The 18,221-nt window shown below is 36.2% G+C and overlaps 3 protein-coding genes across 3 annotated transcripts; 2 read left to right on the forward strand and 1 right to left on the reverse strand.

The window, feature by feature from the left end:
• The first annotated feature begins 27 nt into the window (after window positions 1-27).
• LOC125264380 (coiled-coil domain-containing protein 106-like) lies at window positions 28-15,355 on the forward strand. The gene is made up of 5 exons (XM_048183642.1): window positions 28-393; window positions 12,457-12,530; window positions 12,990-13,056; window positions 13,937-14,185; window positions 14,664-15,355. The coding sequence occupies exons 1-5, from the start codon at window positions 69-71 to the stop codon at window positions 14,978-14,980; spliced, it is 1,032 nt and encodes a 343-aa protein (XP_048039599.1). The 5' UTR covers window positions 28-68; the 3' UTR covers window positions 14,981-15,355.
• LOC125264381 lies at window positions 1,794-5,125 on the reverse strand. The gene is made up of 5 exons (XM_048183643.1): window positions 5,058-5,125; window positions 4,853-4,960; window positions 3,306-3,405; window positions 3,053-3,166; window positions 1,794-2,695 (listed from the first exon to the last, which is right to left on the reverse strand). Exons 1-5 carry the CDS (start codon window positions 5,096-5,098, stop codon window positions 2,219-2,221), a joined length of 840 nt encoding a protein of 279 aa, XP_048039600.1. The 5' UTR covers window positions 5,099-5,125; the 3' UTR covers window positions 1,794-2,218.
• LOC125264382 (coiled-coil domain-containing protein 106-like) lies at window positions 5,860-11,441 on the forward strand. Its single transcript, XM_048183644.1, has 5 exons — window positions 5,860-6,142; window positions 8,548-8,643; window positions 9,213-9,332; window positions 10,075-10,275; window positions 10,693-11,441. Exons 1-5 carry the CDS (start codon window positions 6,061-6,063, stop codon window positions 11,004-11,006), a joined length of 813 nt encoding a protein of 270 aa, XP_048039601.1. The 5' UTR covers window positions 5,860-6,060; the 3' UTR covers window positions 11,007-11,441.
• Window positions 15,356-18,221: the final 2,866 nt, after the last annotated feature.

An 18,221-nucleotide genomic window follows, 5' to 3' on the forward strand; every position in this document is an offset into this window, starting at 1 on the left:
TTTTACTATTATCCTGGTTCAATTGGACTTGACTCAACTGAATCAACTGAAAGGTCACAACACACAACATGACACTGATTCAATTTAAAGGAGAAAATGTCAAAACAAAGAACATAATTAAAGTTTTGGAAGGCTTAAAACTGAGTGGATTGATGCCTACGGCCAACTACATGTCGTATTGGGACAGTACACTCGACGAATCGTGTCCATCAGTAGAATTCGCGTGCAGAGATGGAAGCTTCTGCAACATTGTATTGACGCGTTGTCATACTGGAGTTAGCATATGCGATTCACAATCAGAAGACAGCAGCATGGCGACGGAGCGAGAGCACAAAACTGTGCGCAAGAGAGCAGCCCCTAATCGACTAATTGAGAATAACGACGAAGAAACCGGTAATGTATTGTGGCATTTATGTTTCGTTGATGTTGTTATTGTGTAATTCAGGATTCTAGACTGTGGCCATTGAGATCCAATTTCCTGCAGAGTTTAGCTCAAACTCTAGTCAGTCTCACCTTTGTGTATCTTTCTAGAAATCCTGAAGATCTTGATTAGCTTGTTCACGTGTGTTTGATTATGGTTGGATGTGGATCTCGAGGGCCAGAATTTGAACCCTGCTGTAATCAAATCTTAAATTAATCTGATTAACATTATTGGTTATAATTAAGCAGCCATTGACAATTTACTAGCAAGCTAGCTAGGTTGTTTAGTATAGACATAGTTTTTAATCATATATAAACATTTTGCGATTTTCATACATGTGTAAGTAAATATATAGGTCCCACTTTATATTAAGTGTCCCTTATACCTGTGAACTTGCATGGTAACTAGATGTGTATGTAGCATGTAACCACATTGTAAGTACACATTGGTACATAGTATCTACAGCTCTAATACTGGTGTAACTACACACATGTAACAACCCACTGAATAGAATGTGTAAGTACAAATGTGTAACAGGTCATTGGTAATAACACTTTTTTTCACTTCAGAAAGTACACATGTGTAAAAAGAATTATGTAACTACATTTTGAAACAACAATATGTACTTGCACAAGTTTTTACACTTCCACACGGAGACTTCAATACTGCAGTTACCAGTTTGGAATAGCCTGAAAATGTATGGAAATCATGATGATTCCTATGTACATACCATGTATTTATGAACACTGAATTAGAATTAGACTGGCAGTGCTAATGCTGAATTAGAAAGTTTCACCTTGTGATACCAGTGTACTTACATGGTAAATCCTCAGGAACTGTCCACTTAATATAAAGTGTAAAATGGTCACAATTTACTGTGTAATATGTAAAACCTAATCCTCTGTGCCACACTTTAATAACAGTGTACTTACATGGTAAATCCTCAGGAACTGTCCACTCAATATAAAGTGTAAAATGGTCACAATTTACTGTGTAATATGTAAAACAAACCTCTCTGCAACACTTAAATAACAGTGTACTTACAATGTAAATCCTCAGGAACTGTCCACTTAATATAAAGTGTAAAATGGTCAATTTACTGTGTAATATGTAAAACCTAATCCTCTGTGCCACACTTTAATAACAGTGTACTTGCATGGTAACACTGCAGGAACTGTCCACTTAATATAAAGTGTAAAATTCTGGACACCAACCACAATTTATATGTAAAGCCTAACTCGCTGGGTGCTGCTGTGTAACATCAATGTTGTTACAAATTATATTCACTGAATTTAAAGTGTAATCATTCAATCATAACTGTGTAACACCAGAGAATTTACACCGTGAATACACAGGAATTGTTTACTTATTATAAAGTGTAACTGTATTTGTTGCATTGCAGTTACACTGTTCTTACACAGGAACAGAGCACTGTAATTTACAGTGTGACTGTAAAGTCAAATTGGTAATCAGAGTGTCAGATCAGAAATGGAAAATTAAAAAGAAGAACAAAGGAAATAAATAGTAAATCTGTGCTGTGCAATAATATCCCAATATCTATATCAAAGCAAAACTATCACATTCATATTTCAAAGTTTATTATACATTCTGCAACAATGTGTATGCATATACACTCCTAAGTAGTTTGAGTAAGCTATAAACTTAGCAAAACAAGTTAGAAGTTGTTAGCATGATATAGTCAAATTTCAGAATCTGAAGAAATGTCACAACATAAACAGTTCAAAAACAGAGACTGTCTAGAGCCAAAAAAATCATGCATTTGGGGAAGATACACCTTTAATGAAATCTAAATCTGTATGTTCTTCTAATGTCATGGATCAGCTGTGCCAAGGCACCTTTCCTATTTCTTCTTCCCAGCCAATAGTGCCACTGGATGAACTTCAAATGTTCTCTTAATAGTTTTGTAGTCTTGTTACCCCTGAATCTTGATACCTGTGCCTTGATGGCTAGCCAGGCCCGTTCAATATGCTGTGTGTGACAGCCAGTTTGGGGATCAACAAAATTTTCACTGTGGTTTACAGTTAGGTGTCTGTATCCTAGTGGTTGTAGCGCATTAAGATATGCCCTCCAATTGTCACTGTAAACAGTTGACCCCCTTCTGATGTGCCTTGTGATAATGGGCATCAGTGTGGTCCTGGAACGGTCCTTTACCATCTTTAAGACTGGTAGGCGGCGAGCTCCTTTAACTTCCATCATCCCAAACACCCAGCCTTTTCTTCTCTGCCAAGTAGTACAACAGCGGCCACGATTAAACTGAAAATGCATAAACACAAGAAAATATTAAGAGCAGTAAATCCCGGTATGTGCCAGAGAAAACATACATTTGTATTCTGATCTCCCCATGATCATTTAGGGGTTACTCAAGCCATTCCTCAGCACACGTGTATCTTCATTAACCTAAACATTAAACAACTGAATAACAACAAATAGGCTGAGGAGAACTTGTTGTTACCTTTTGGAACATCGTCATTCAATCATGTCTTTTGATTGCTTGTGGTATTTTGATGTGATATTAACCCTGGAAGTATTATTGAATGCAACTAAACCAACTTTAGTATTTCAACATGGTAAAAAACTTCCATTCTTTTTTATTTTTTACATCAGATGTACCTTTCTCTTGTGAGCAAACTTAGACTCATCTATGGCCACAAACTTCTGTCTTGACTTCCCACCAACTCTAAGACCTGTTCTTCTTTTCAGATTCTTCAATGCCTTGATGCAAACCTGTAAAAAGTATGTGGCCACAGAAGAATTAGTACAAACAAAATTAATTACAATTCAACTGGCTGAGCAATGTACTACTGAAGACTCTTGTGCAAAGGCTAGGATTTTATACAAATGCCTGTGACAAAAAATAAGCTACCTTTCTGAGCAATTTGTTCATTCTGGACAATGTTGTTGAAGTTCTGGCAACACAGTCTTCCATCAGATCAATTTGTCTTAAATGTAGACCCTGGGAAAATCTTAAAATAAAAATAATTTTGGTTAATTAAAACAATAACCAATGATGCAGGGCTCGACAATAAGGACTGCCCAATGGCCCGGGGCCAGTGTGTACGACGCTCGGGACAGTAGACGGAACGGTCACTTGCCCGATTGGGCCAGTGCTGTAGGGTGTGCGATATATATCGTCTATGATATCGTAACTGTTGATTTAACGATCTGATATTATCGAGTATGTCCCTCACTTTACAAAAAATAAACAAAAACACACACATTGAGTGCACGCATGCACTACGTGACGTGGTCTAGTAGGTTAGACTAGTGTATGCATTCACTGCGTGATTTATTAGTCTATTAAAATGCATTTAAGAAGCCCCAGAATTGAAGATAAGGGACAAAAATGACCCTGTATATCTTTCATATTTATATAATTTAATATAGTTAACCAATATTAAACAAAGAGAGACGTTGTTCTCCAAATATTACCACTTTTTAATTTCACATTTAAAGTGTCTTCATTTTTTTTTAATAATTTCAAATAACAGTATTTAACGTTTTAATTCAACATCAAAAACATTTTTAAATCTGTAACTGCTCTCAGTACGTGTTTGCAGAGAGACGAGGCAGAACGATTTCCACAATACATTAGATCTTTATAAACAAGGCAGGAACACCAACATACAACGTTAACACAACAGAGAACGGACCAGGAGTGAAGGGAGTGAGTGCAATATATGGGGATCTGAAAAAGTCCATGCAGGTTGAGTTGAAGAGGAGCTGCGAGGGAAGTGATCAGGTGTGGAAACAGGAGGACTTGGGAAATGGAGTCCAGGGAGACAAGGGATCTGTAACACTCAACTGATTAACTTTAATAAAGTTTAATCTATTCTGTAGTTATATAGTTATACATTACAATTTCTGTACCTGAAAATCTCCTGTTTAAACCTACATGAAAAACTTGAAAAGCACCATTTATTTCATTTATATGTTCTGATGTATTTATTTGTGCTATTACTTGTAATTTGATTATTTGTTACTATTTTATTACTTACTGTTTATTTGTCTAACAATATTTAAAATATAAGTTAATCTAGTGTCATAACCCTATTTATTGAGGTTAAATGTAACAAAGACAACGAAAACAATAATGCTTATTTTATAGGCCCATTTTCTTGTCTTTTACTTTTATTGTTGTGGGGCCAGTGAAAAAAAATCCTTATCGTTGAGCCCTGTGATGTATTTTTCTTTATCACTATTCGAGTAGCTTCCGAAAATAACAGAAAAAAGTACAAAAAATACTGTCCAAAGACTGGAGAAATGTAATGTTTTTTGTACTTATTTTTCTGCTATTTTCGGAAGCTACTCGAATAGTGATAAATATCTAGCAGTTGATCACGATCAAAGGGTATGTCATGTAATGTCATCATTACATATATGTAGTTATTAGGTACCTAGATTCTTACTTACCTGTATATGTATTCCATCCACTTTACCAGGGGAATCCTAGAGTTATAAAACAGTGATCCATTGCGAATAGAGAGTGTAATCCTGCGATGCGTGTTTCTTCGACATGTCCTGAGATAACAGTGCAAAATATTAGTCTAAAAAGCATGCTGCCTAAAATTGCGTTAAGGTTACCTTTCCAAACAGTGAGTTAAATTGGGTTACTTACCATATGTAACCATCACGTCCATTGTGGGCTTTAATTCTCATCTTTTTTCCACAGTGGCGACAAGGTGGTGCTTTGCAAGCAAGCCTTTCTTCTGGCCATTTGATCATTAATTTCTTATGTTTTCCACCGCTGCAAAGACGTATTAACTCATTTAATTGCCTTGAATACATAGTAATCTAGATACTGCTAATTAAAACAGAATGATCTTGTTGTCCTATTTGAAATTTTGGCGCTTGTTGGTAACTGGTAGCCTGACTACGTGATCACTTCCGCTATTTCATTTCGCTTCTGTACTCAGTCTGATACAGCGTCAGAGCTTTGTGTTTGCCACCGGTCTGGAAACACCGGGCAATCAACGAACAGGGCGGGCTGAAGCCGTGACGTAGATTAAGCGCCGAGTTTTCATTGTAGGTTAGAGAAATCGAAAACCGAAACGACCGCGGAAATGGGAAACGAGACACGGGATGCAAATTCGGGATCCATTAACTTCGCATAATTGCAAAAGTCGTTTACAGCCATGTTCATCCGGCATTTCGCTCACATATCATGTGTTTACAACAGGTTTACAGTGGAGTTCAATCATAGATTTGAGTTCGATGCATGATGTCTGTGCTTCGATGCGGCTGTAAGGCGGATAACAGTCATAATAAACGATCTGATTGGCTTACGGGTAACCTGATTTTAAACTTCAGACAAGCGTCCTAGCGAGATTTGAAAAACTTCTCTATTGCCATTCAAGACTCTGTCTACGCAAAGTGAAGTAGCAGAGTTGTATTACCAGGCTGGTAACTGGCTGCCTACAACGAAACGTGACAGTTGTCCCATGACGTTACGTAAGCTTTGATTGGCCTGCTGCCTGAACCGCCAACTTCATCCCTATCAGGACTCAGGAGGATATTTTTTTTTTTTGACAGGAAACAGTTACCATTAGCTTGCTTCTCCGTTCATTTATATATAATATCTAAAAAAAAATTCTATACTTTAAAGCAAAATTTTCTTCAGTATGCCACGAAAAAAAGGATTTTCTTTGAAGAGGAACTGCCCCCAACGCAGCGAACCTGACGCCATGGACCTCTTGAACGAAGGTAACTTAGCTAACGTTAGTTAACATGTCAGCTCGTATGTTAGCTTTACTACTTATTTATCATGATGATTCTGTTAGCTAGCCAGTATCTACTGTGCAATTTTGACTAGCAAACGTTAGATATCAGTCCACTTTTTGTGTAATATTGCAAAGGTACTGCAAAGGCCATTGTAAAATGCTTAACGATGGTTTGAACCATGGTTTTACTACAAAAAACAAAACATGATTAACGTTACAACAGTTAAACCATGGTAACCACAAATTAACCATGGTTTTGCTACACTATCATATAGCCATGGTATTTGTAGTAAAACCATGGTTATACAAATAGTAGTCAATATGCAAAAAATAAATAAATAAAAAAATACAAAAAATAAAACAATGGTTTATTTCTTGAAAGGGGTGAAAAAGCTTAAATGGCTTAAAGGTGCCCTCGAATCAAAAATTGAATTTTCCTTAGCATAGTTAAATAACAAGAGTTCAGTACATGGAAAAGACATGCACTGAGTTTCAAACTCCATTGTTTCCTCCTTCTTATATAAATCTCATTTGTTTAAAATACATCCGGAGAACAGGCGAATCTCAACATAACACCGACTGTTACGTAACAGTCGGGGACTCCGCCCCCAATATTTGCATATGCTCATGATCCAGGCCAGGCGGAACCGCCCAGCGGAATCATCGGAAGTTCTGCAGGCAGAGTGGAGAAACAAGCCAAGCGAGGATAACAGTGAAAATGGCAGATCATGGAAATAAATGTTATGTTCCAGGCTGTGCAGGGGATGTGAAAACTTTTCATAGTCTTCCTCCAGAAAAAAACTGTCAAAAGGCATGGCTGATGTTTATCTATAACCGGATACCGGAACAATTTAACTCAAAGTTGTTAGTTTGCTCTGCCCATTTCACCGCGGACAGCTTTTCTAACCTGGGACAATATCAAGCAGGCTTTGCTCAGCGTTTGACACTGAAGAAAGGGGCAATTCCAACTATATTCCCACAAGCAGTAAGTAGTGCTTTTATCCACATCTTGGCTGTAGAAACTATTTCTGATTAAATGTAAAGTTTCTTAGTGAGCTAACAACATTAACGACCATGTACCCAGTGATGTCTAGATCCAATGCAAGATGCTAGTACAGTAACAAATAGCAAAGTTTACGTAACTACTATTAACGGTGAGGTTAAAATTTATTACTGTCTTTGTTATATAAATCTATAACATAACCGTAGATACATATGCCAATTCTCTTTTGTCGGATATAATTATAATTTGACCTATATTTAACCAACAATACATTACACCGAAGCTAACTATGTAAGTTTATTGGCTAAATAAATCAAATTTAAAATCATATCGGTAATGTCAATATATTAGAAACAAATTTCCACGCTACACAGTTTGTTGTTTAGAGTTGTTATTGCAAAGTGAAGAAGCTATCATTGTAAAACCATACAGCGACACATTATTACAATTATTTTTTTTTACAATGCTAAAAACAAAGTTGCAAATACTGACGTTATGAGTTATAGTGTAAAGTTAACGCTATATTCTAGTTCCATTGACGTAACAGTTACGTTTTGCAGGTTCATACTGAAAATAAAGACAAACTTACCACTCAGAAACGTCCATGGCCAATCGCAACAAAATTGGTTGTTCCTCTACATCTGCATCTTTGTCAGAAACCGGCTCAAACATATAAGGTTGAATACCAAAACTCTCCATCGTTCACGCCGTACAGTACAGATTTGTTCGCTATCAGTGTGAGCTACTGGAAGGAGCCGAACAGTGAAACAGCCAATCAGAGCGGAGCACCATATTACTATTCATGACCCTTCCAAATAAGGCAAAAACAGACCTTTTCATTCTAGGGGCTATTTGTGGGGTTATAAATGGAGCTGTAAAACCATATCTGGACAATTTTCGACCATAAAAAAGCCACATACCCTCTATGTAGATATCAGGGAACAATTTAAAATGTTTTTTCAAATCACTCAAGGGCACCTTTAATGCCCCAAAACTGCAATCAGTGATTAGCAAATTTGACCACAGATTTTTAAGATGGGTGAGACCTCATAACAACAGATGTGTGAAGCAATATGGTGATCTTTGATCATACTTTTGGTGTATTATGCCAAATTAAACTTTTTCCTTATAATGAGCCTCAGTGGAGGAAATAAATGCTTAGGTAAAGTCCATACTTCAATTTAGATTTTCTTGACTGGTGAAAGTGTTAATGAAAGAAAATGTCAGAGAGAAATTTGATGATAATTGATCATATTTTTGGAACACCGAGCCAGGTTAAGCTTTTTCACAATAAGTGTTTTAGAATGTCCCTGCTTCAGTGTTGCTGTAGTTTGGCTTCATTTGTCAGACAGGAACATTAACCATTTCCTTTTATATTTTTACAGACCAAGCTGATGTGGCCCAGCATATAGATGAAGAACACCATGGAAAAGATGGCGACAATGACCTTTCTGTTGTTGCAGTGGCAACTCCAGAACCAGGTGAGTTTATATTTACTTACTGGGAAATTAAACAGGTTGTATGTATTTTGAATTTTAGATCATGGTCACGTGAGCCAGATGTAGTCTCCTCTTGGTTACTGTGATTGACATGAGAAGCTAACTTGTTTCAAATCATGTGAAAACTTCTGTGTTCTGTGTTCGCTTCTAGGGTTGGGTAATATACTAAAAACCTACCAGGACAAGAATTCTTATTAAAAAAAATATTAAATTATTTTAATTAATTATTTTTAAAAAAGTCAGCTCGTTAGGGAGCAACTTTCATTCTGTGCAAGCACATTTTCATCTGCAACCCTTTAACCAAAACTACAACAGCCAATCACACTCTTGTTCCACTGAGCATATATGGGAATATAAATACTTAGTCTAGCACTGATGACACCCTTAGGCCATATTACACAAGGGAAATCCATTGTATTGCGGTACATAAAGTTTAAAATAGAAGAAAGTGTTTTACTGTTTGACCATATGAAAAGCTGTGATACAGCTGCTCTTCTATTACTTATCTTACTTACTTATATCCTGGTGATGATCTTACATTGTTTTTAAAGGACAAGATAATGAGACTTCCTCCTTGGCAGAAAAAGACAAGCTGATGTTCATGGCCCAGGCAATAAAGGCACTTGAAGAAGAACGAGATTTTCTCCGTCAGATGGTCCTAAAACTCTCAAGTAAGAAACATATATCTGTTTTGCTCTATCAACTTATTTTATTACAGAATTTAACAATTACAGAAGAAACTGATTTCTAAACTTCCACATCAATTCCAAACTGCTTTTTTGTCCATTTTTTGTCCAAAAATGCTCTGTTGTGTGGTGTCATTACAATTATTTAACTGCTTCCAATGAAGTGTCCCCAAAGTCAAATTGTAAATATTAAACATGTTTGATATTTTTGACTTTTGATAGGGCAGCCTCTGACGTGATACCTCCGATAGCCAATGAGAGTGAGCAAGCAGCACCTACCGGATGTTGCGTGCTTCTATAGCTGAAACTTGGCAGCCACAAATATGTCACGAAAGCAGAGTACTGAGAAAGATATATTTTTTTCTTATTCATATTATTTTTTATACCTAGTTTTTTACTGTGAAACAAAATGCATGCCAGGAGAGCCAGCTGACGACATCGATTGTTCTCCATTTGTTTTCCTTCTCTAGTCACGTTTGAGTCTCTGTAAGATCTCATGTCACTGAAATCGTTCTTCCAGTCAACAAATGTGTGGTCTCGCGGTCTGGGCGAATTGTCTAGTGTGTGCATTCAGGGGATTATAAGGCTAAAAATTGGTTGAAAGTGTATTCATGTCTGTGGTCTCCCATGGTTTTAAAATCAGTTAAGATTTAAAAATCATCTAGTGTGTGGCCACCCTAAACCTGTGTACCTTTTTATGTAACTAAATGTGTTATTGTTTCCTTAGACAGAGGTGCAAAAAAGCAAGTAAAGAAAATCTTGGATACGAGCACTGAATGCAGCACCAGTGACACTGATGAGGAGTCCCTGATTTCTTCCTCCTCTTCAGAGTCACCTGATAGTGACATTCCTCGGAAGAAGAAAAGAGGACATAAAAAGAAGACAAAGAGTGCTAGCAGGTCAAAATCTGCCAAACACAGCTCACGTGGTAAGCACATATCCTGTTTTTGTATCTTATAATTCTGTTGATGTGCACTTAATATAACAAACCAAATATATGTTATTGGTCTGCTTAACTAAAAGTGCTACTGGTATCGTCCCAAAAAAATAACATATCGGTTGACCTCTAGTGTTGATGCATTTATTGAGTTGAAGTGTAAATAGAAGGCAGTGGCTTTGGAAGCAAAACTGTTTCTTTCTTATTTTTATATTCAAAAAATTTTGCTAGCCGTTCAAGAGTAGTTCCTGGTGCCTTTAGTGTTACAAGCACCAATAACAATATTTGATGTTTGAGTGGTCTATGCATTTGAAAATTTGATCTATTTGATACAAGTCTTGTTTTTTTGGGAGGTTTTTTTTTGTTTGTTTGTTTTTTTTGTCTTAAGAAGCTTTGATCTTTCTACAGCAACAACCCCAGACGATGTACTGAAGCGGTACAATAAAGTTTTTCGTGCCTTCAACAAAGAAGGGAGCATCAGTAAGGCATGCACCAAAGTTGGGGTTGACCGAAATACACTCGCATTAACAGCTGTTGTGGCTGAAATACAGCTTGTTGATCCAGAGTTTTACCGAAACATCCCGAAGTTCAGAGCTAAGGAGGAGAAACTCTTCGACTTTGCAAAGCGGTGCCTTCAGTCACTGACAGCAGACATCAGATCTGCCATAGAAAATGCCAAAAAAGAGCGTAAACTACTACCAATAACATATAAGTTGAGATAGAGAGACACAAAACCTCCAAGCTGCTTATTTCATTATGTTTAGATGTTGGTTTAAGGTAAATGTTGTAATTCATGTCAGTTCACGTTGGATGTAATTCACATTGAGTTCCCAGTTTTGGTTGATGATATACAATTTAGTTGTACAAGCCTTTTTTTTCTTTTTCTTATTTGATAATGTATAATGTATTTCATTTCCAACAATGTCAGTATGTTAAAAGCATATTTAGATTCACAATAGCAGAGTTTTTCTATTTCTCTTTTTTGTTTTTTATTTTTTATTTTTATTTTAGGCAGTCTAAAGGCCCCTATGCTGTTTTAATGGTAACCCAGCTGCAGGTATACTTTCTTCTGTACTTCTATACTGCAGGTATACTTCTAAAGTTTTACTTTAGAATCTGTTACACTGTTGAGTGTAATATGTTAATAAACATTGTTTAGCTGTATTGCATTCTTTTTTCATTTTTTGCAGTCCTCTATACTTTACATACTGAGAAACAATCAAGGTTTAATACTTGGGCATTTAATTAACATGTAACATTTCACAATGTAAGGGGGAAGTTCCTATGAAATTATCATGTAAGGACACTGATGGCACACAACAATGACCCTAACAATTACACTTTATATTAAGTGGTCAGTTCCTGCAGTGTTGCCATATAAGTACACTGTTATTAAAGTGTGGCACAGAGGATTAGGTTTTACATATTACACAGTAAATTGTGACCATTTTACACTTTATATTAAGTGGACAGTTCCTGAGGATTTACCATGTAAGTACACTGGTATCACAAGGTGAAACTTTCTAATTCAGCATTAGCACTGCCAGTCTAATTCTAATTCAGTGTTCATAAATACATGGTATGTACATAGGAATCATCATGATTTCCATACATTTTCAGGCTATTCCAAACTGGTAACTGCAGTATTGAAGTCTCCGTGTGGAAGTGTAAAAACTTGTGCAAGTACATATTGTTGTTTCAAAATGTAGTTACATAATTCTTTTTACACATGTGTACTTTCTGAAGTGAAAAAAAGTGTTATTACCAATGACCTGTTACACATTTGTACTTACACATTCTATTCAGTGGGTTGTTACATGTGTGTAGTTACACCAGTATTAGAGCTGTAGATACTATGTACCAATGTGTACTTACACTGTGGTTACATGCTACATACACATCTAGTTACCATGTAAGTTCACAGGTATAAGGGACACTTAATATAAAGTGGGACCAATATATAAATTTACATTTTAAATAAATTTAATGATAATGATAACAGGCTGTCAGATTAAAAATAAATCATCCTTATCTCCCAAAGACATGAAAGTGAGTTCTGTGAGCTTTAAGACAATTTATGTAAACTTAATAGTTTATGATCAGTGTGTGTTTCATGTGGAAGACACATTCTAAATTATGTTTGACAGATTATTTGTTTGTTTTATATTCCAGCACAAGCACCAACCCAACTGGTGACCATCAATAAAGTCAAGGAAGAAAACTTGTTCTTGAAATCTAAAGTTTATGCTGCGTTCCAGGCAACCCGTAACCCGTGTTTTTCCAACCTTCTACCCGTGAAAGTGCACTGGAACAGCAGTCAAAGCCGTGACTTCCCACCCGTGAACTCGTACTAGATCGATGTACTCCCAGTTACGGGTTCTGACGTCACATAGCCCGCGAAACAACAATGGCAGCCCCTACGGATGCAGTGTTTATGCAAGTGCACGGTAAAATAAAAGGTATAACAGCTTCTCTTGCCTTACGTGCCGTTTTCCTCCTCTGTTTCCCTCAAATAAGCAAGGAGTAAGCACCTTTGGCGATAGAAATAATTGTTAATGAGCATAAGCCCCGTACGGTCCGCCATGTTGGTTTGTTTACACTTTTATGCAGTTTGACGTGACTTTCCTGGAACGCTACAAAGTCGTGAGTCGTGATTTGAAATCGTGACTTACGGGCTCAAAAACCTGCCTGGAACGCAGCATTAGTTCCTTGAAGAAAAATGCAAAGATGTGGAAAATGAGAGGGATTTTCTTCGGAGCAGTTTAACCAATGGTGAGAACTGTTCTAAAGTGTTAGCAATTTTGTATTTGTCCACAATTATTTTTATTATTATATATTTGTTGGCAAACATTTGCTTAAAAACACAATATGTTAGTGTGAAAAAAAAAAAAAAAACAACTGCTGTGGATTCTGTCTGTGGAAAGCTGGTTTGAAATAATGACTATTTAAAAAGCACTACACAATGGGTTTTCAGACTGTTCCTGAAGCCTCCCCAGCAGAAGGTCTCCCTTATTTAACATAGCTAAATTAACTTATCTGCTGATTAGTACCAAAGTCCATTTCAAGGAATTAGTCTGTTCACTCGGCGGCCATATTTGCGACGCCTCCGGGCAGCTATTTCGGGCAACCAAGTCCTATTTATTTGAATGGGGGAATCCTGAAATCTCAAAAACTGCTTGGCAAACTCCCAATTAAATTAAATATTTCAAATCAGCAACAATATCTTAAATGAACCTTCCCATAAATGTTGTTTCATATGCTAAAATAGCATTAAAAAAGCCTATTTTTCAGGGTAGATGAGCCAATAGGCACGTGCCGTCTAAAGTGTGAGTCTCAGGTTTCTATGGGAACCGGAGCCTCTAACGGCAGCTGCACTGACACAATTATTAGCTATTAACAAGCTTGATTTTCCAAACAGTGATTGGCTCTTTTACTTAGAAGGCGGGACGTATTCCTTGACTAATAGGAGTGAACCGTCTTTCTATATCGATAGTCTGTTATATATCTACTCCATGACCTGAGCTGGGTGTGTCCAATAAGGGTGACATTCAAAAAGTGCAGGAGGTATCAGGAATGGTTTGACTGCAATGCACTAACAAAATTTCCCTAAATGATTCTTCTTTTTTTTTTTTTTTTTCTTTTTTTTTTACAGCCCTGTCAACCAAAGAAACAAAAGAGTCGAAGAGGTCTATTGTGATCACAGATTCTTCTGATGAGGACCATGTACGAGCAGAAAAGAAAAAGTACAGAAAGGGAAGCAAGAAGTCCAAAAGAGACAACTCACCTTCTAGTTCATTCCAGTCCTCATCTTCCTCAGATTCTTACTCTTCTTCATCACCTCACAAGCCTAAGAAGAGCAAGAAGGGAAAGAAAGCACAGAAAAGTGCAAAAAGCAGAAGAGGTATGTTCAATGGCCTTTTAACATTCTTTTAATGTGCCTTTATTGCACTTTGTGCTTGCTTCATTTCCATTCCAAATATTTGAAATATTTGAAAGTATTTGAAATTCCTGTAAATGTTGATAACATATGTGACCAGTAGGACATTGGCTCAATTTAAAACATTTTATAGTGTAGTGTAAAAGTAAATTAACAGTATATTTTAATAATTTGTATAGTATTATATTATACTGTTATATATTATTATACTCCAAAACCCTCAAATATACATGGGTGGCTGTGGTGCTACTCCCATGTAAGGTCTAGATAGATAGATAGATGGATAGATATGCCCAGATTAGATAGATATCCCATGTAGAGTCTCTCTATATGCTTTGAGTATAACTAAAAATTATGATATGGATTTTAGTGTTATAATGAGTGACTTTTTTTTTTTTTTATTAATGATGTATTATAATCTAGAATTTTTTTTATTTGTCAGTATTTTTACCAGAGCAAGTCATAGGAAGATACAAAAAGGTCCTGAAGTACCTGTCAAAAGGAGCAACCAAAACGGAAGCATACCAAAAGTGTGGTGTGGATAGGAAGACAATTGTCGATACGTCTGCCATTGCTGAGTTGGAAGCCTGTGACATCACAGCGTACAATAAATTACGTGCTGCCTTTCAAAAAGGGCAAAAGCTGTCCGACTTTGCAGACCGTTGTTGGAAGTTGTGCACACAGGAACCAGTGTGCACTGCCATTGAGGAAAAAAAGAGAAATGGGGAGCTTATAGACATTCCACAAAAGAATAAATAACATGTTACCAATGTTCTAATGTACATTCTCAGTTTATCCTCTTAATCTAATTGTGTTTAAGGTTATTTTTTTTTTTTTTTTTTTTTTTTTTTTTTTAAATTTAGCCACCATGTTTGGCTCAGTTTCTCATCACAGTTTGTTGAATGTGTTAATGTTGTTTCATTCCGAAATACAGAATTTTGCTTGTGGCTAGTTTCATCATTGTGCCAAATTTAATTTAATTTAGAATGTTCAGACATCATATTTTGCACAGTGCTTTATTCTTGCACACCTAGTTGTGCATTATTCGCATAATGTGTAATTTTCTTTTATGATAATCATATGGAAATGTTTCAGTGCTTGTAATTAAAACCGTGTTAGACTCAATCACTGCAGTTGTTTTATGTTGCACAGTTCCTGTGGGGTGACACGTTAGTAAAGGGTTAACTCGTTTTTCACTTTAAAATAATGGTCCAGATCACTAGTAGTTCCTGCGGGGTGACGAGGTAACGCTTGAGTAATTACTAATTAGTGAGGTGTTGACATGGATTTCACAAGTAATATAAGTTTAAATTTAATTTTATATCTGAAACATACCGTACAGCCATACCTTTCTGTGAGCCACTAATGATATTCTAACAAATACTGTAATCTGGAAGATGAGGTTTTGTGCTTAATGCAACACAAATGCAGCCAATGTCTTCATTAAGGATGCAAATTGTTTGAGACGAGAACATCAATGTTTATATTCATATCCTGAAGAGAAGTCCTCCCCAGGCTACTGTTACTTAAAGGTAGGTCTTTTGGAGTTGGAGACATATTTAACTGACACTGAACAGAGCTCATAATAGTAAACTAATCCAAGCATGAGCATGTCAGCATCACTTCCTAATTGTTTAAAATTTTAATCAAATTTTCATTATTTGTATTATTCTATGTTTAAGTTTTTAATAAACAACACGTACGAACTAACCTGTAGCTAACATATTTGGGGGGAAATAACATTAATAATTAGTTTCCACAATGAACCCATTTGAGGCGCAAGCTTCTGAAATGTTATGACTATGTTAAGAGTAAAAAAAGACAATTGTTCACTTTACAGGGCGTTACTTTTATGATTAGTAATTAATTGGTTATTCTTTATTAATTGGTCATAGTTAACAAGTAGTTCTCAATGAGAATGTATTTATTCAGTAATTATCGAATACCTAATAAGGAACTATCTTTGTGCTAAATTTGCTATTACTTACTGCTTAGTTAATCTTGCTTCCATATTAGTTAATAGTATTAAGTTAAGTGTTAATGTAGTACTACCTATTACTTCCTACATAGTTACCTGTTAACAACGGACCATTCTTCTAAAGTGTTACCCAATATTGTATTTGACTCATTCATTGTGCAAATCAGTAACTCACTGTGTAATCAATAATTCATCACAGCTCAATGTAAGAAAACACATTTGCATTATCTGATCTCTGCAGAATTCATGTGGACATTAATTTCACATTTCTCTTCTTTCATAAATAATTTCCAGGAGCACAAGCCTTGTTGTCCTACAGAGAGAAAATGATATTTGCAGTAGATTTTGTTGCACAAAACTGGACAAACATGTTTATTGGTGTCATAAAATGTTAAAATGGAGAGGGTTAGGTAGGACACAGACAATCAGTCAAGTTCAAAGTCCTGCACACATTGTTACTCAGCAATACAGACTGTGCCTATACCTTCCCTCTGTAATTACATTTTTATATCAGAGAAAATATATGTAATAGGCAAAAATAAAGTTACTTCAGAATTTAAAGGAACACGACACTATTTTTGAAAATTGGCTAATTTCCAACTGCCCTAGAGTTAAACAGTTGAGTTTAACTGTTTTCAAATCCATTCAGCTTAGCATAGTTCATTGAATCTGATAAGACCAAAAGCATCTCGCTCAAAAATGACCAAAGAGTTTCGATATTCTTCCTATTTAAAACTTGACTCTTCTGTAGTTACATTGTGTACTAAAACCGACAAAAAATGAAAAGTTGCGATTTTCTAAGCTGATATGGCTAGGAACTATACTCTCATTCCGGCGTAATAATCAAGGAACTTTGCTGCCATACCATGGGTGCAGTAGGCGCAATGATATTACGTAGCACCTGAAAATAGTCCCCAGCTAGGTAACTTCCACTGTGACTGGCACTAAGTTTGTGTAGTTGCAGAGTTGCAGCTGGCAAATAGATATGGTTCAGGATCTGCACCAAAGTAAATATCTTCTGAATTGTCTCTCACAAATATCTCCATGGTTGCAAGGCACGCTGTTGTGGCAAAAAATCATCAACCCGACTCTACTGCATAAGAGACAAACACATCCAATTGTCTTTAAAGGTTTTATTTCTTACAAGAAAGGTCAGACAGGTCATACAGAAACACAAGTAGCTGCAGAGTGTAAGACCAAGAACGAAAGCTTCCCCTCACTTTTATATCTCTAACCTCCAAGGCCGAAGCCTCTGTCCTTTTACCATATTAGGAACATCTCTTAGCGACTGTAACTTTCCATTGTTAGCACAGACATGTTTTTAACATACATCTTGCATGTTCCCATACCATATCTTGCTCTTTCTATTTCTAACATCATATCATATTACATAAGCATTATATTTCATAAGAATACAGGTAAAAATCATGTGAAAAATTAAAATTTCCACAACACACGCTCCCTGTGCAAGCAGGTTGGTTATTTTGACAGAAGTTAGCCTATTTTCAGGTGCCTAGAAAACTTTTCATTTGTTGTCGGTCTTAGTACACAATGTAACTAAGAAGAGTCAAGTCTTAAATAGGAAAAATATCGAAACTCTTTGGTCATTTTTGAGCAACATGCTAATGGTCTAATCAGATTCAATGAACTATACTAAGCTATGCTAAAAGTGTAACTTAGTGAATACTAATCACAGAAAAATTACACTTATGTCTAAAAAAACGTTAAGATGTCAGGTTTTAAATCATGTAAGTCAATTCGAAAACAAACCTTCTGTGTTTATGTAATCTGTATGAAAAGAGAGCCATGTCAGAAGTCTGTGATTCAGCTCATTACCCGCTAATGCGGCCACGCCCATGGAGCCAGCACTATTCAGACGCAAATTCAGAGGCAATACATGCATTCATCGTCTCAATCGTGTATTTATTGTCTTGAAAAGTGTTTATCTGGATGTAAAAGTCATGGTTAGGGAGCTCTAGAAGACATGCAGTTAGTTCCTGTTTTCTTTTCTTCTATAGATGA

Source organism: Megalobrama amblycephala, linkage group LG3, assembly GCF_018812025.1.
Source record: "Megalobrama amblycephala isolate DHTTF-2021 linkage group LG3, ASM1881202v1, whole genome shotgun sequence".
Taxonomy (NCBI): Eukaryota; Metazoa; Chordata; class Actinopteri; order Cypriniformes; family Xenocyprididae; genus Megalobrama; species Megalobrama amblycephala.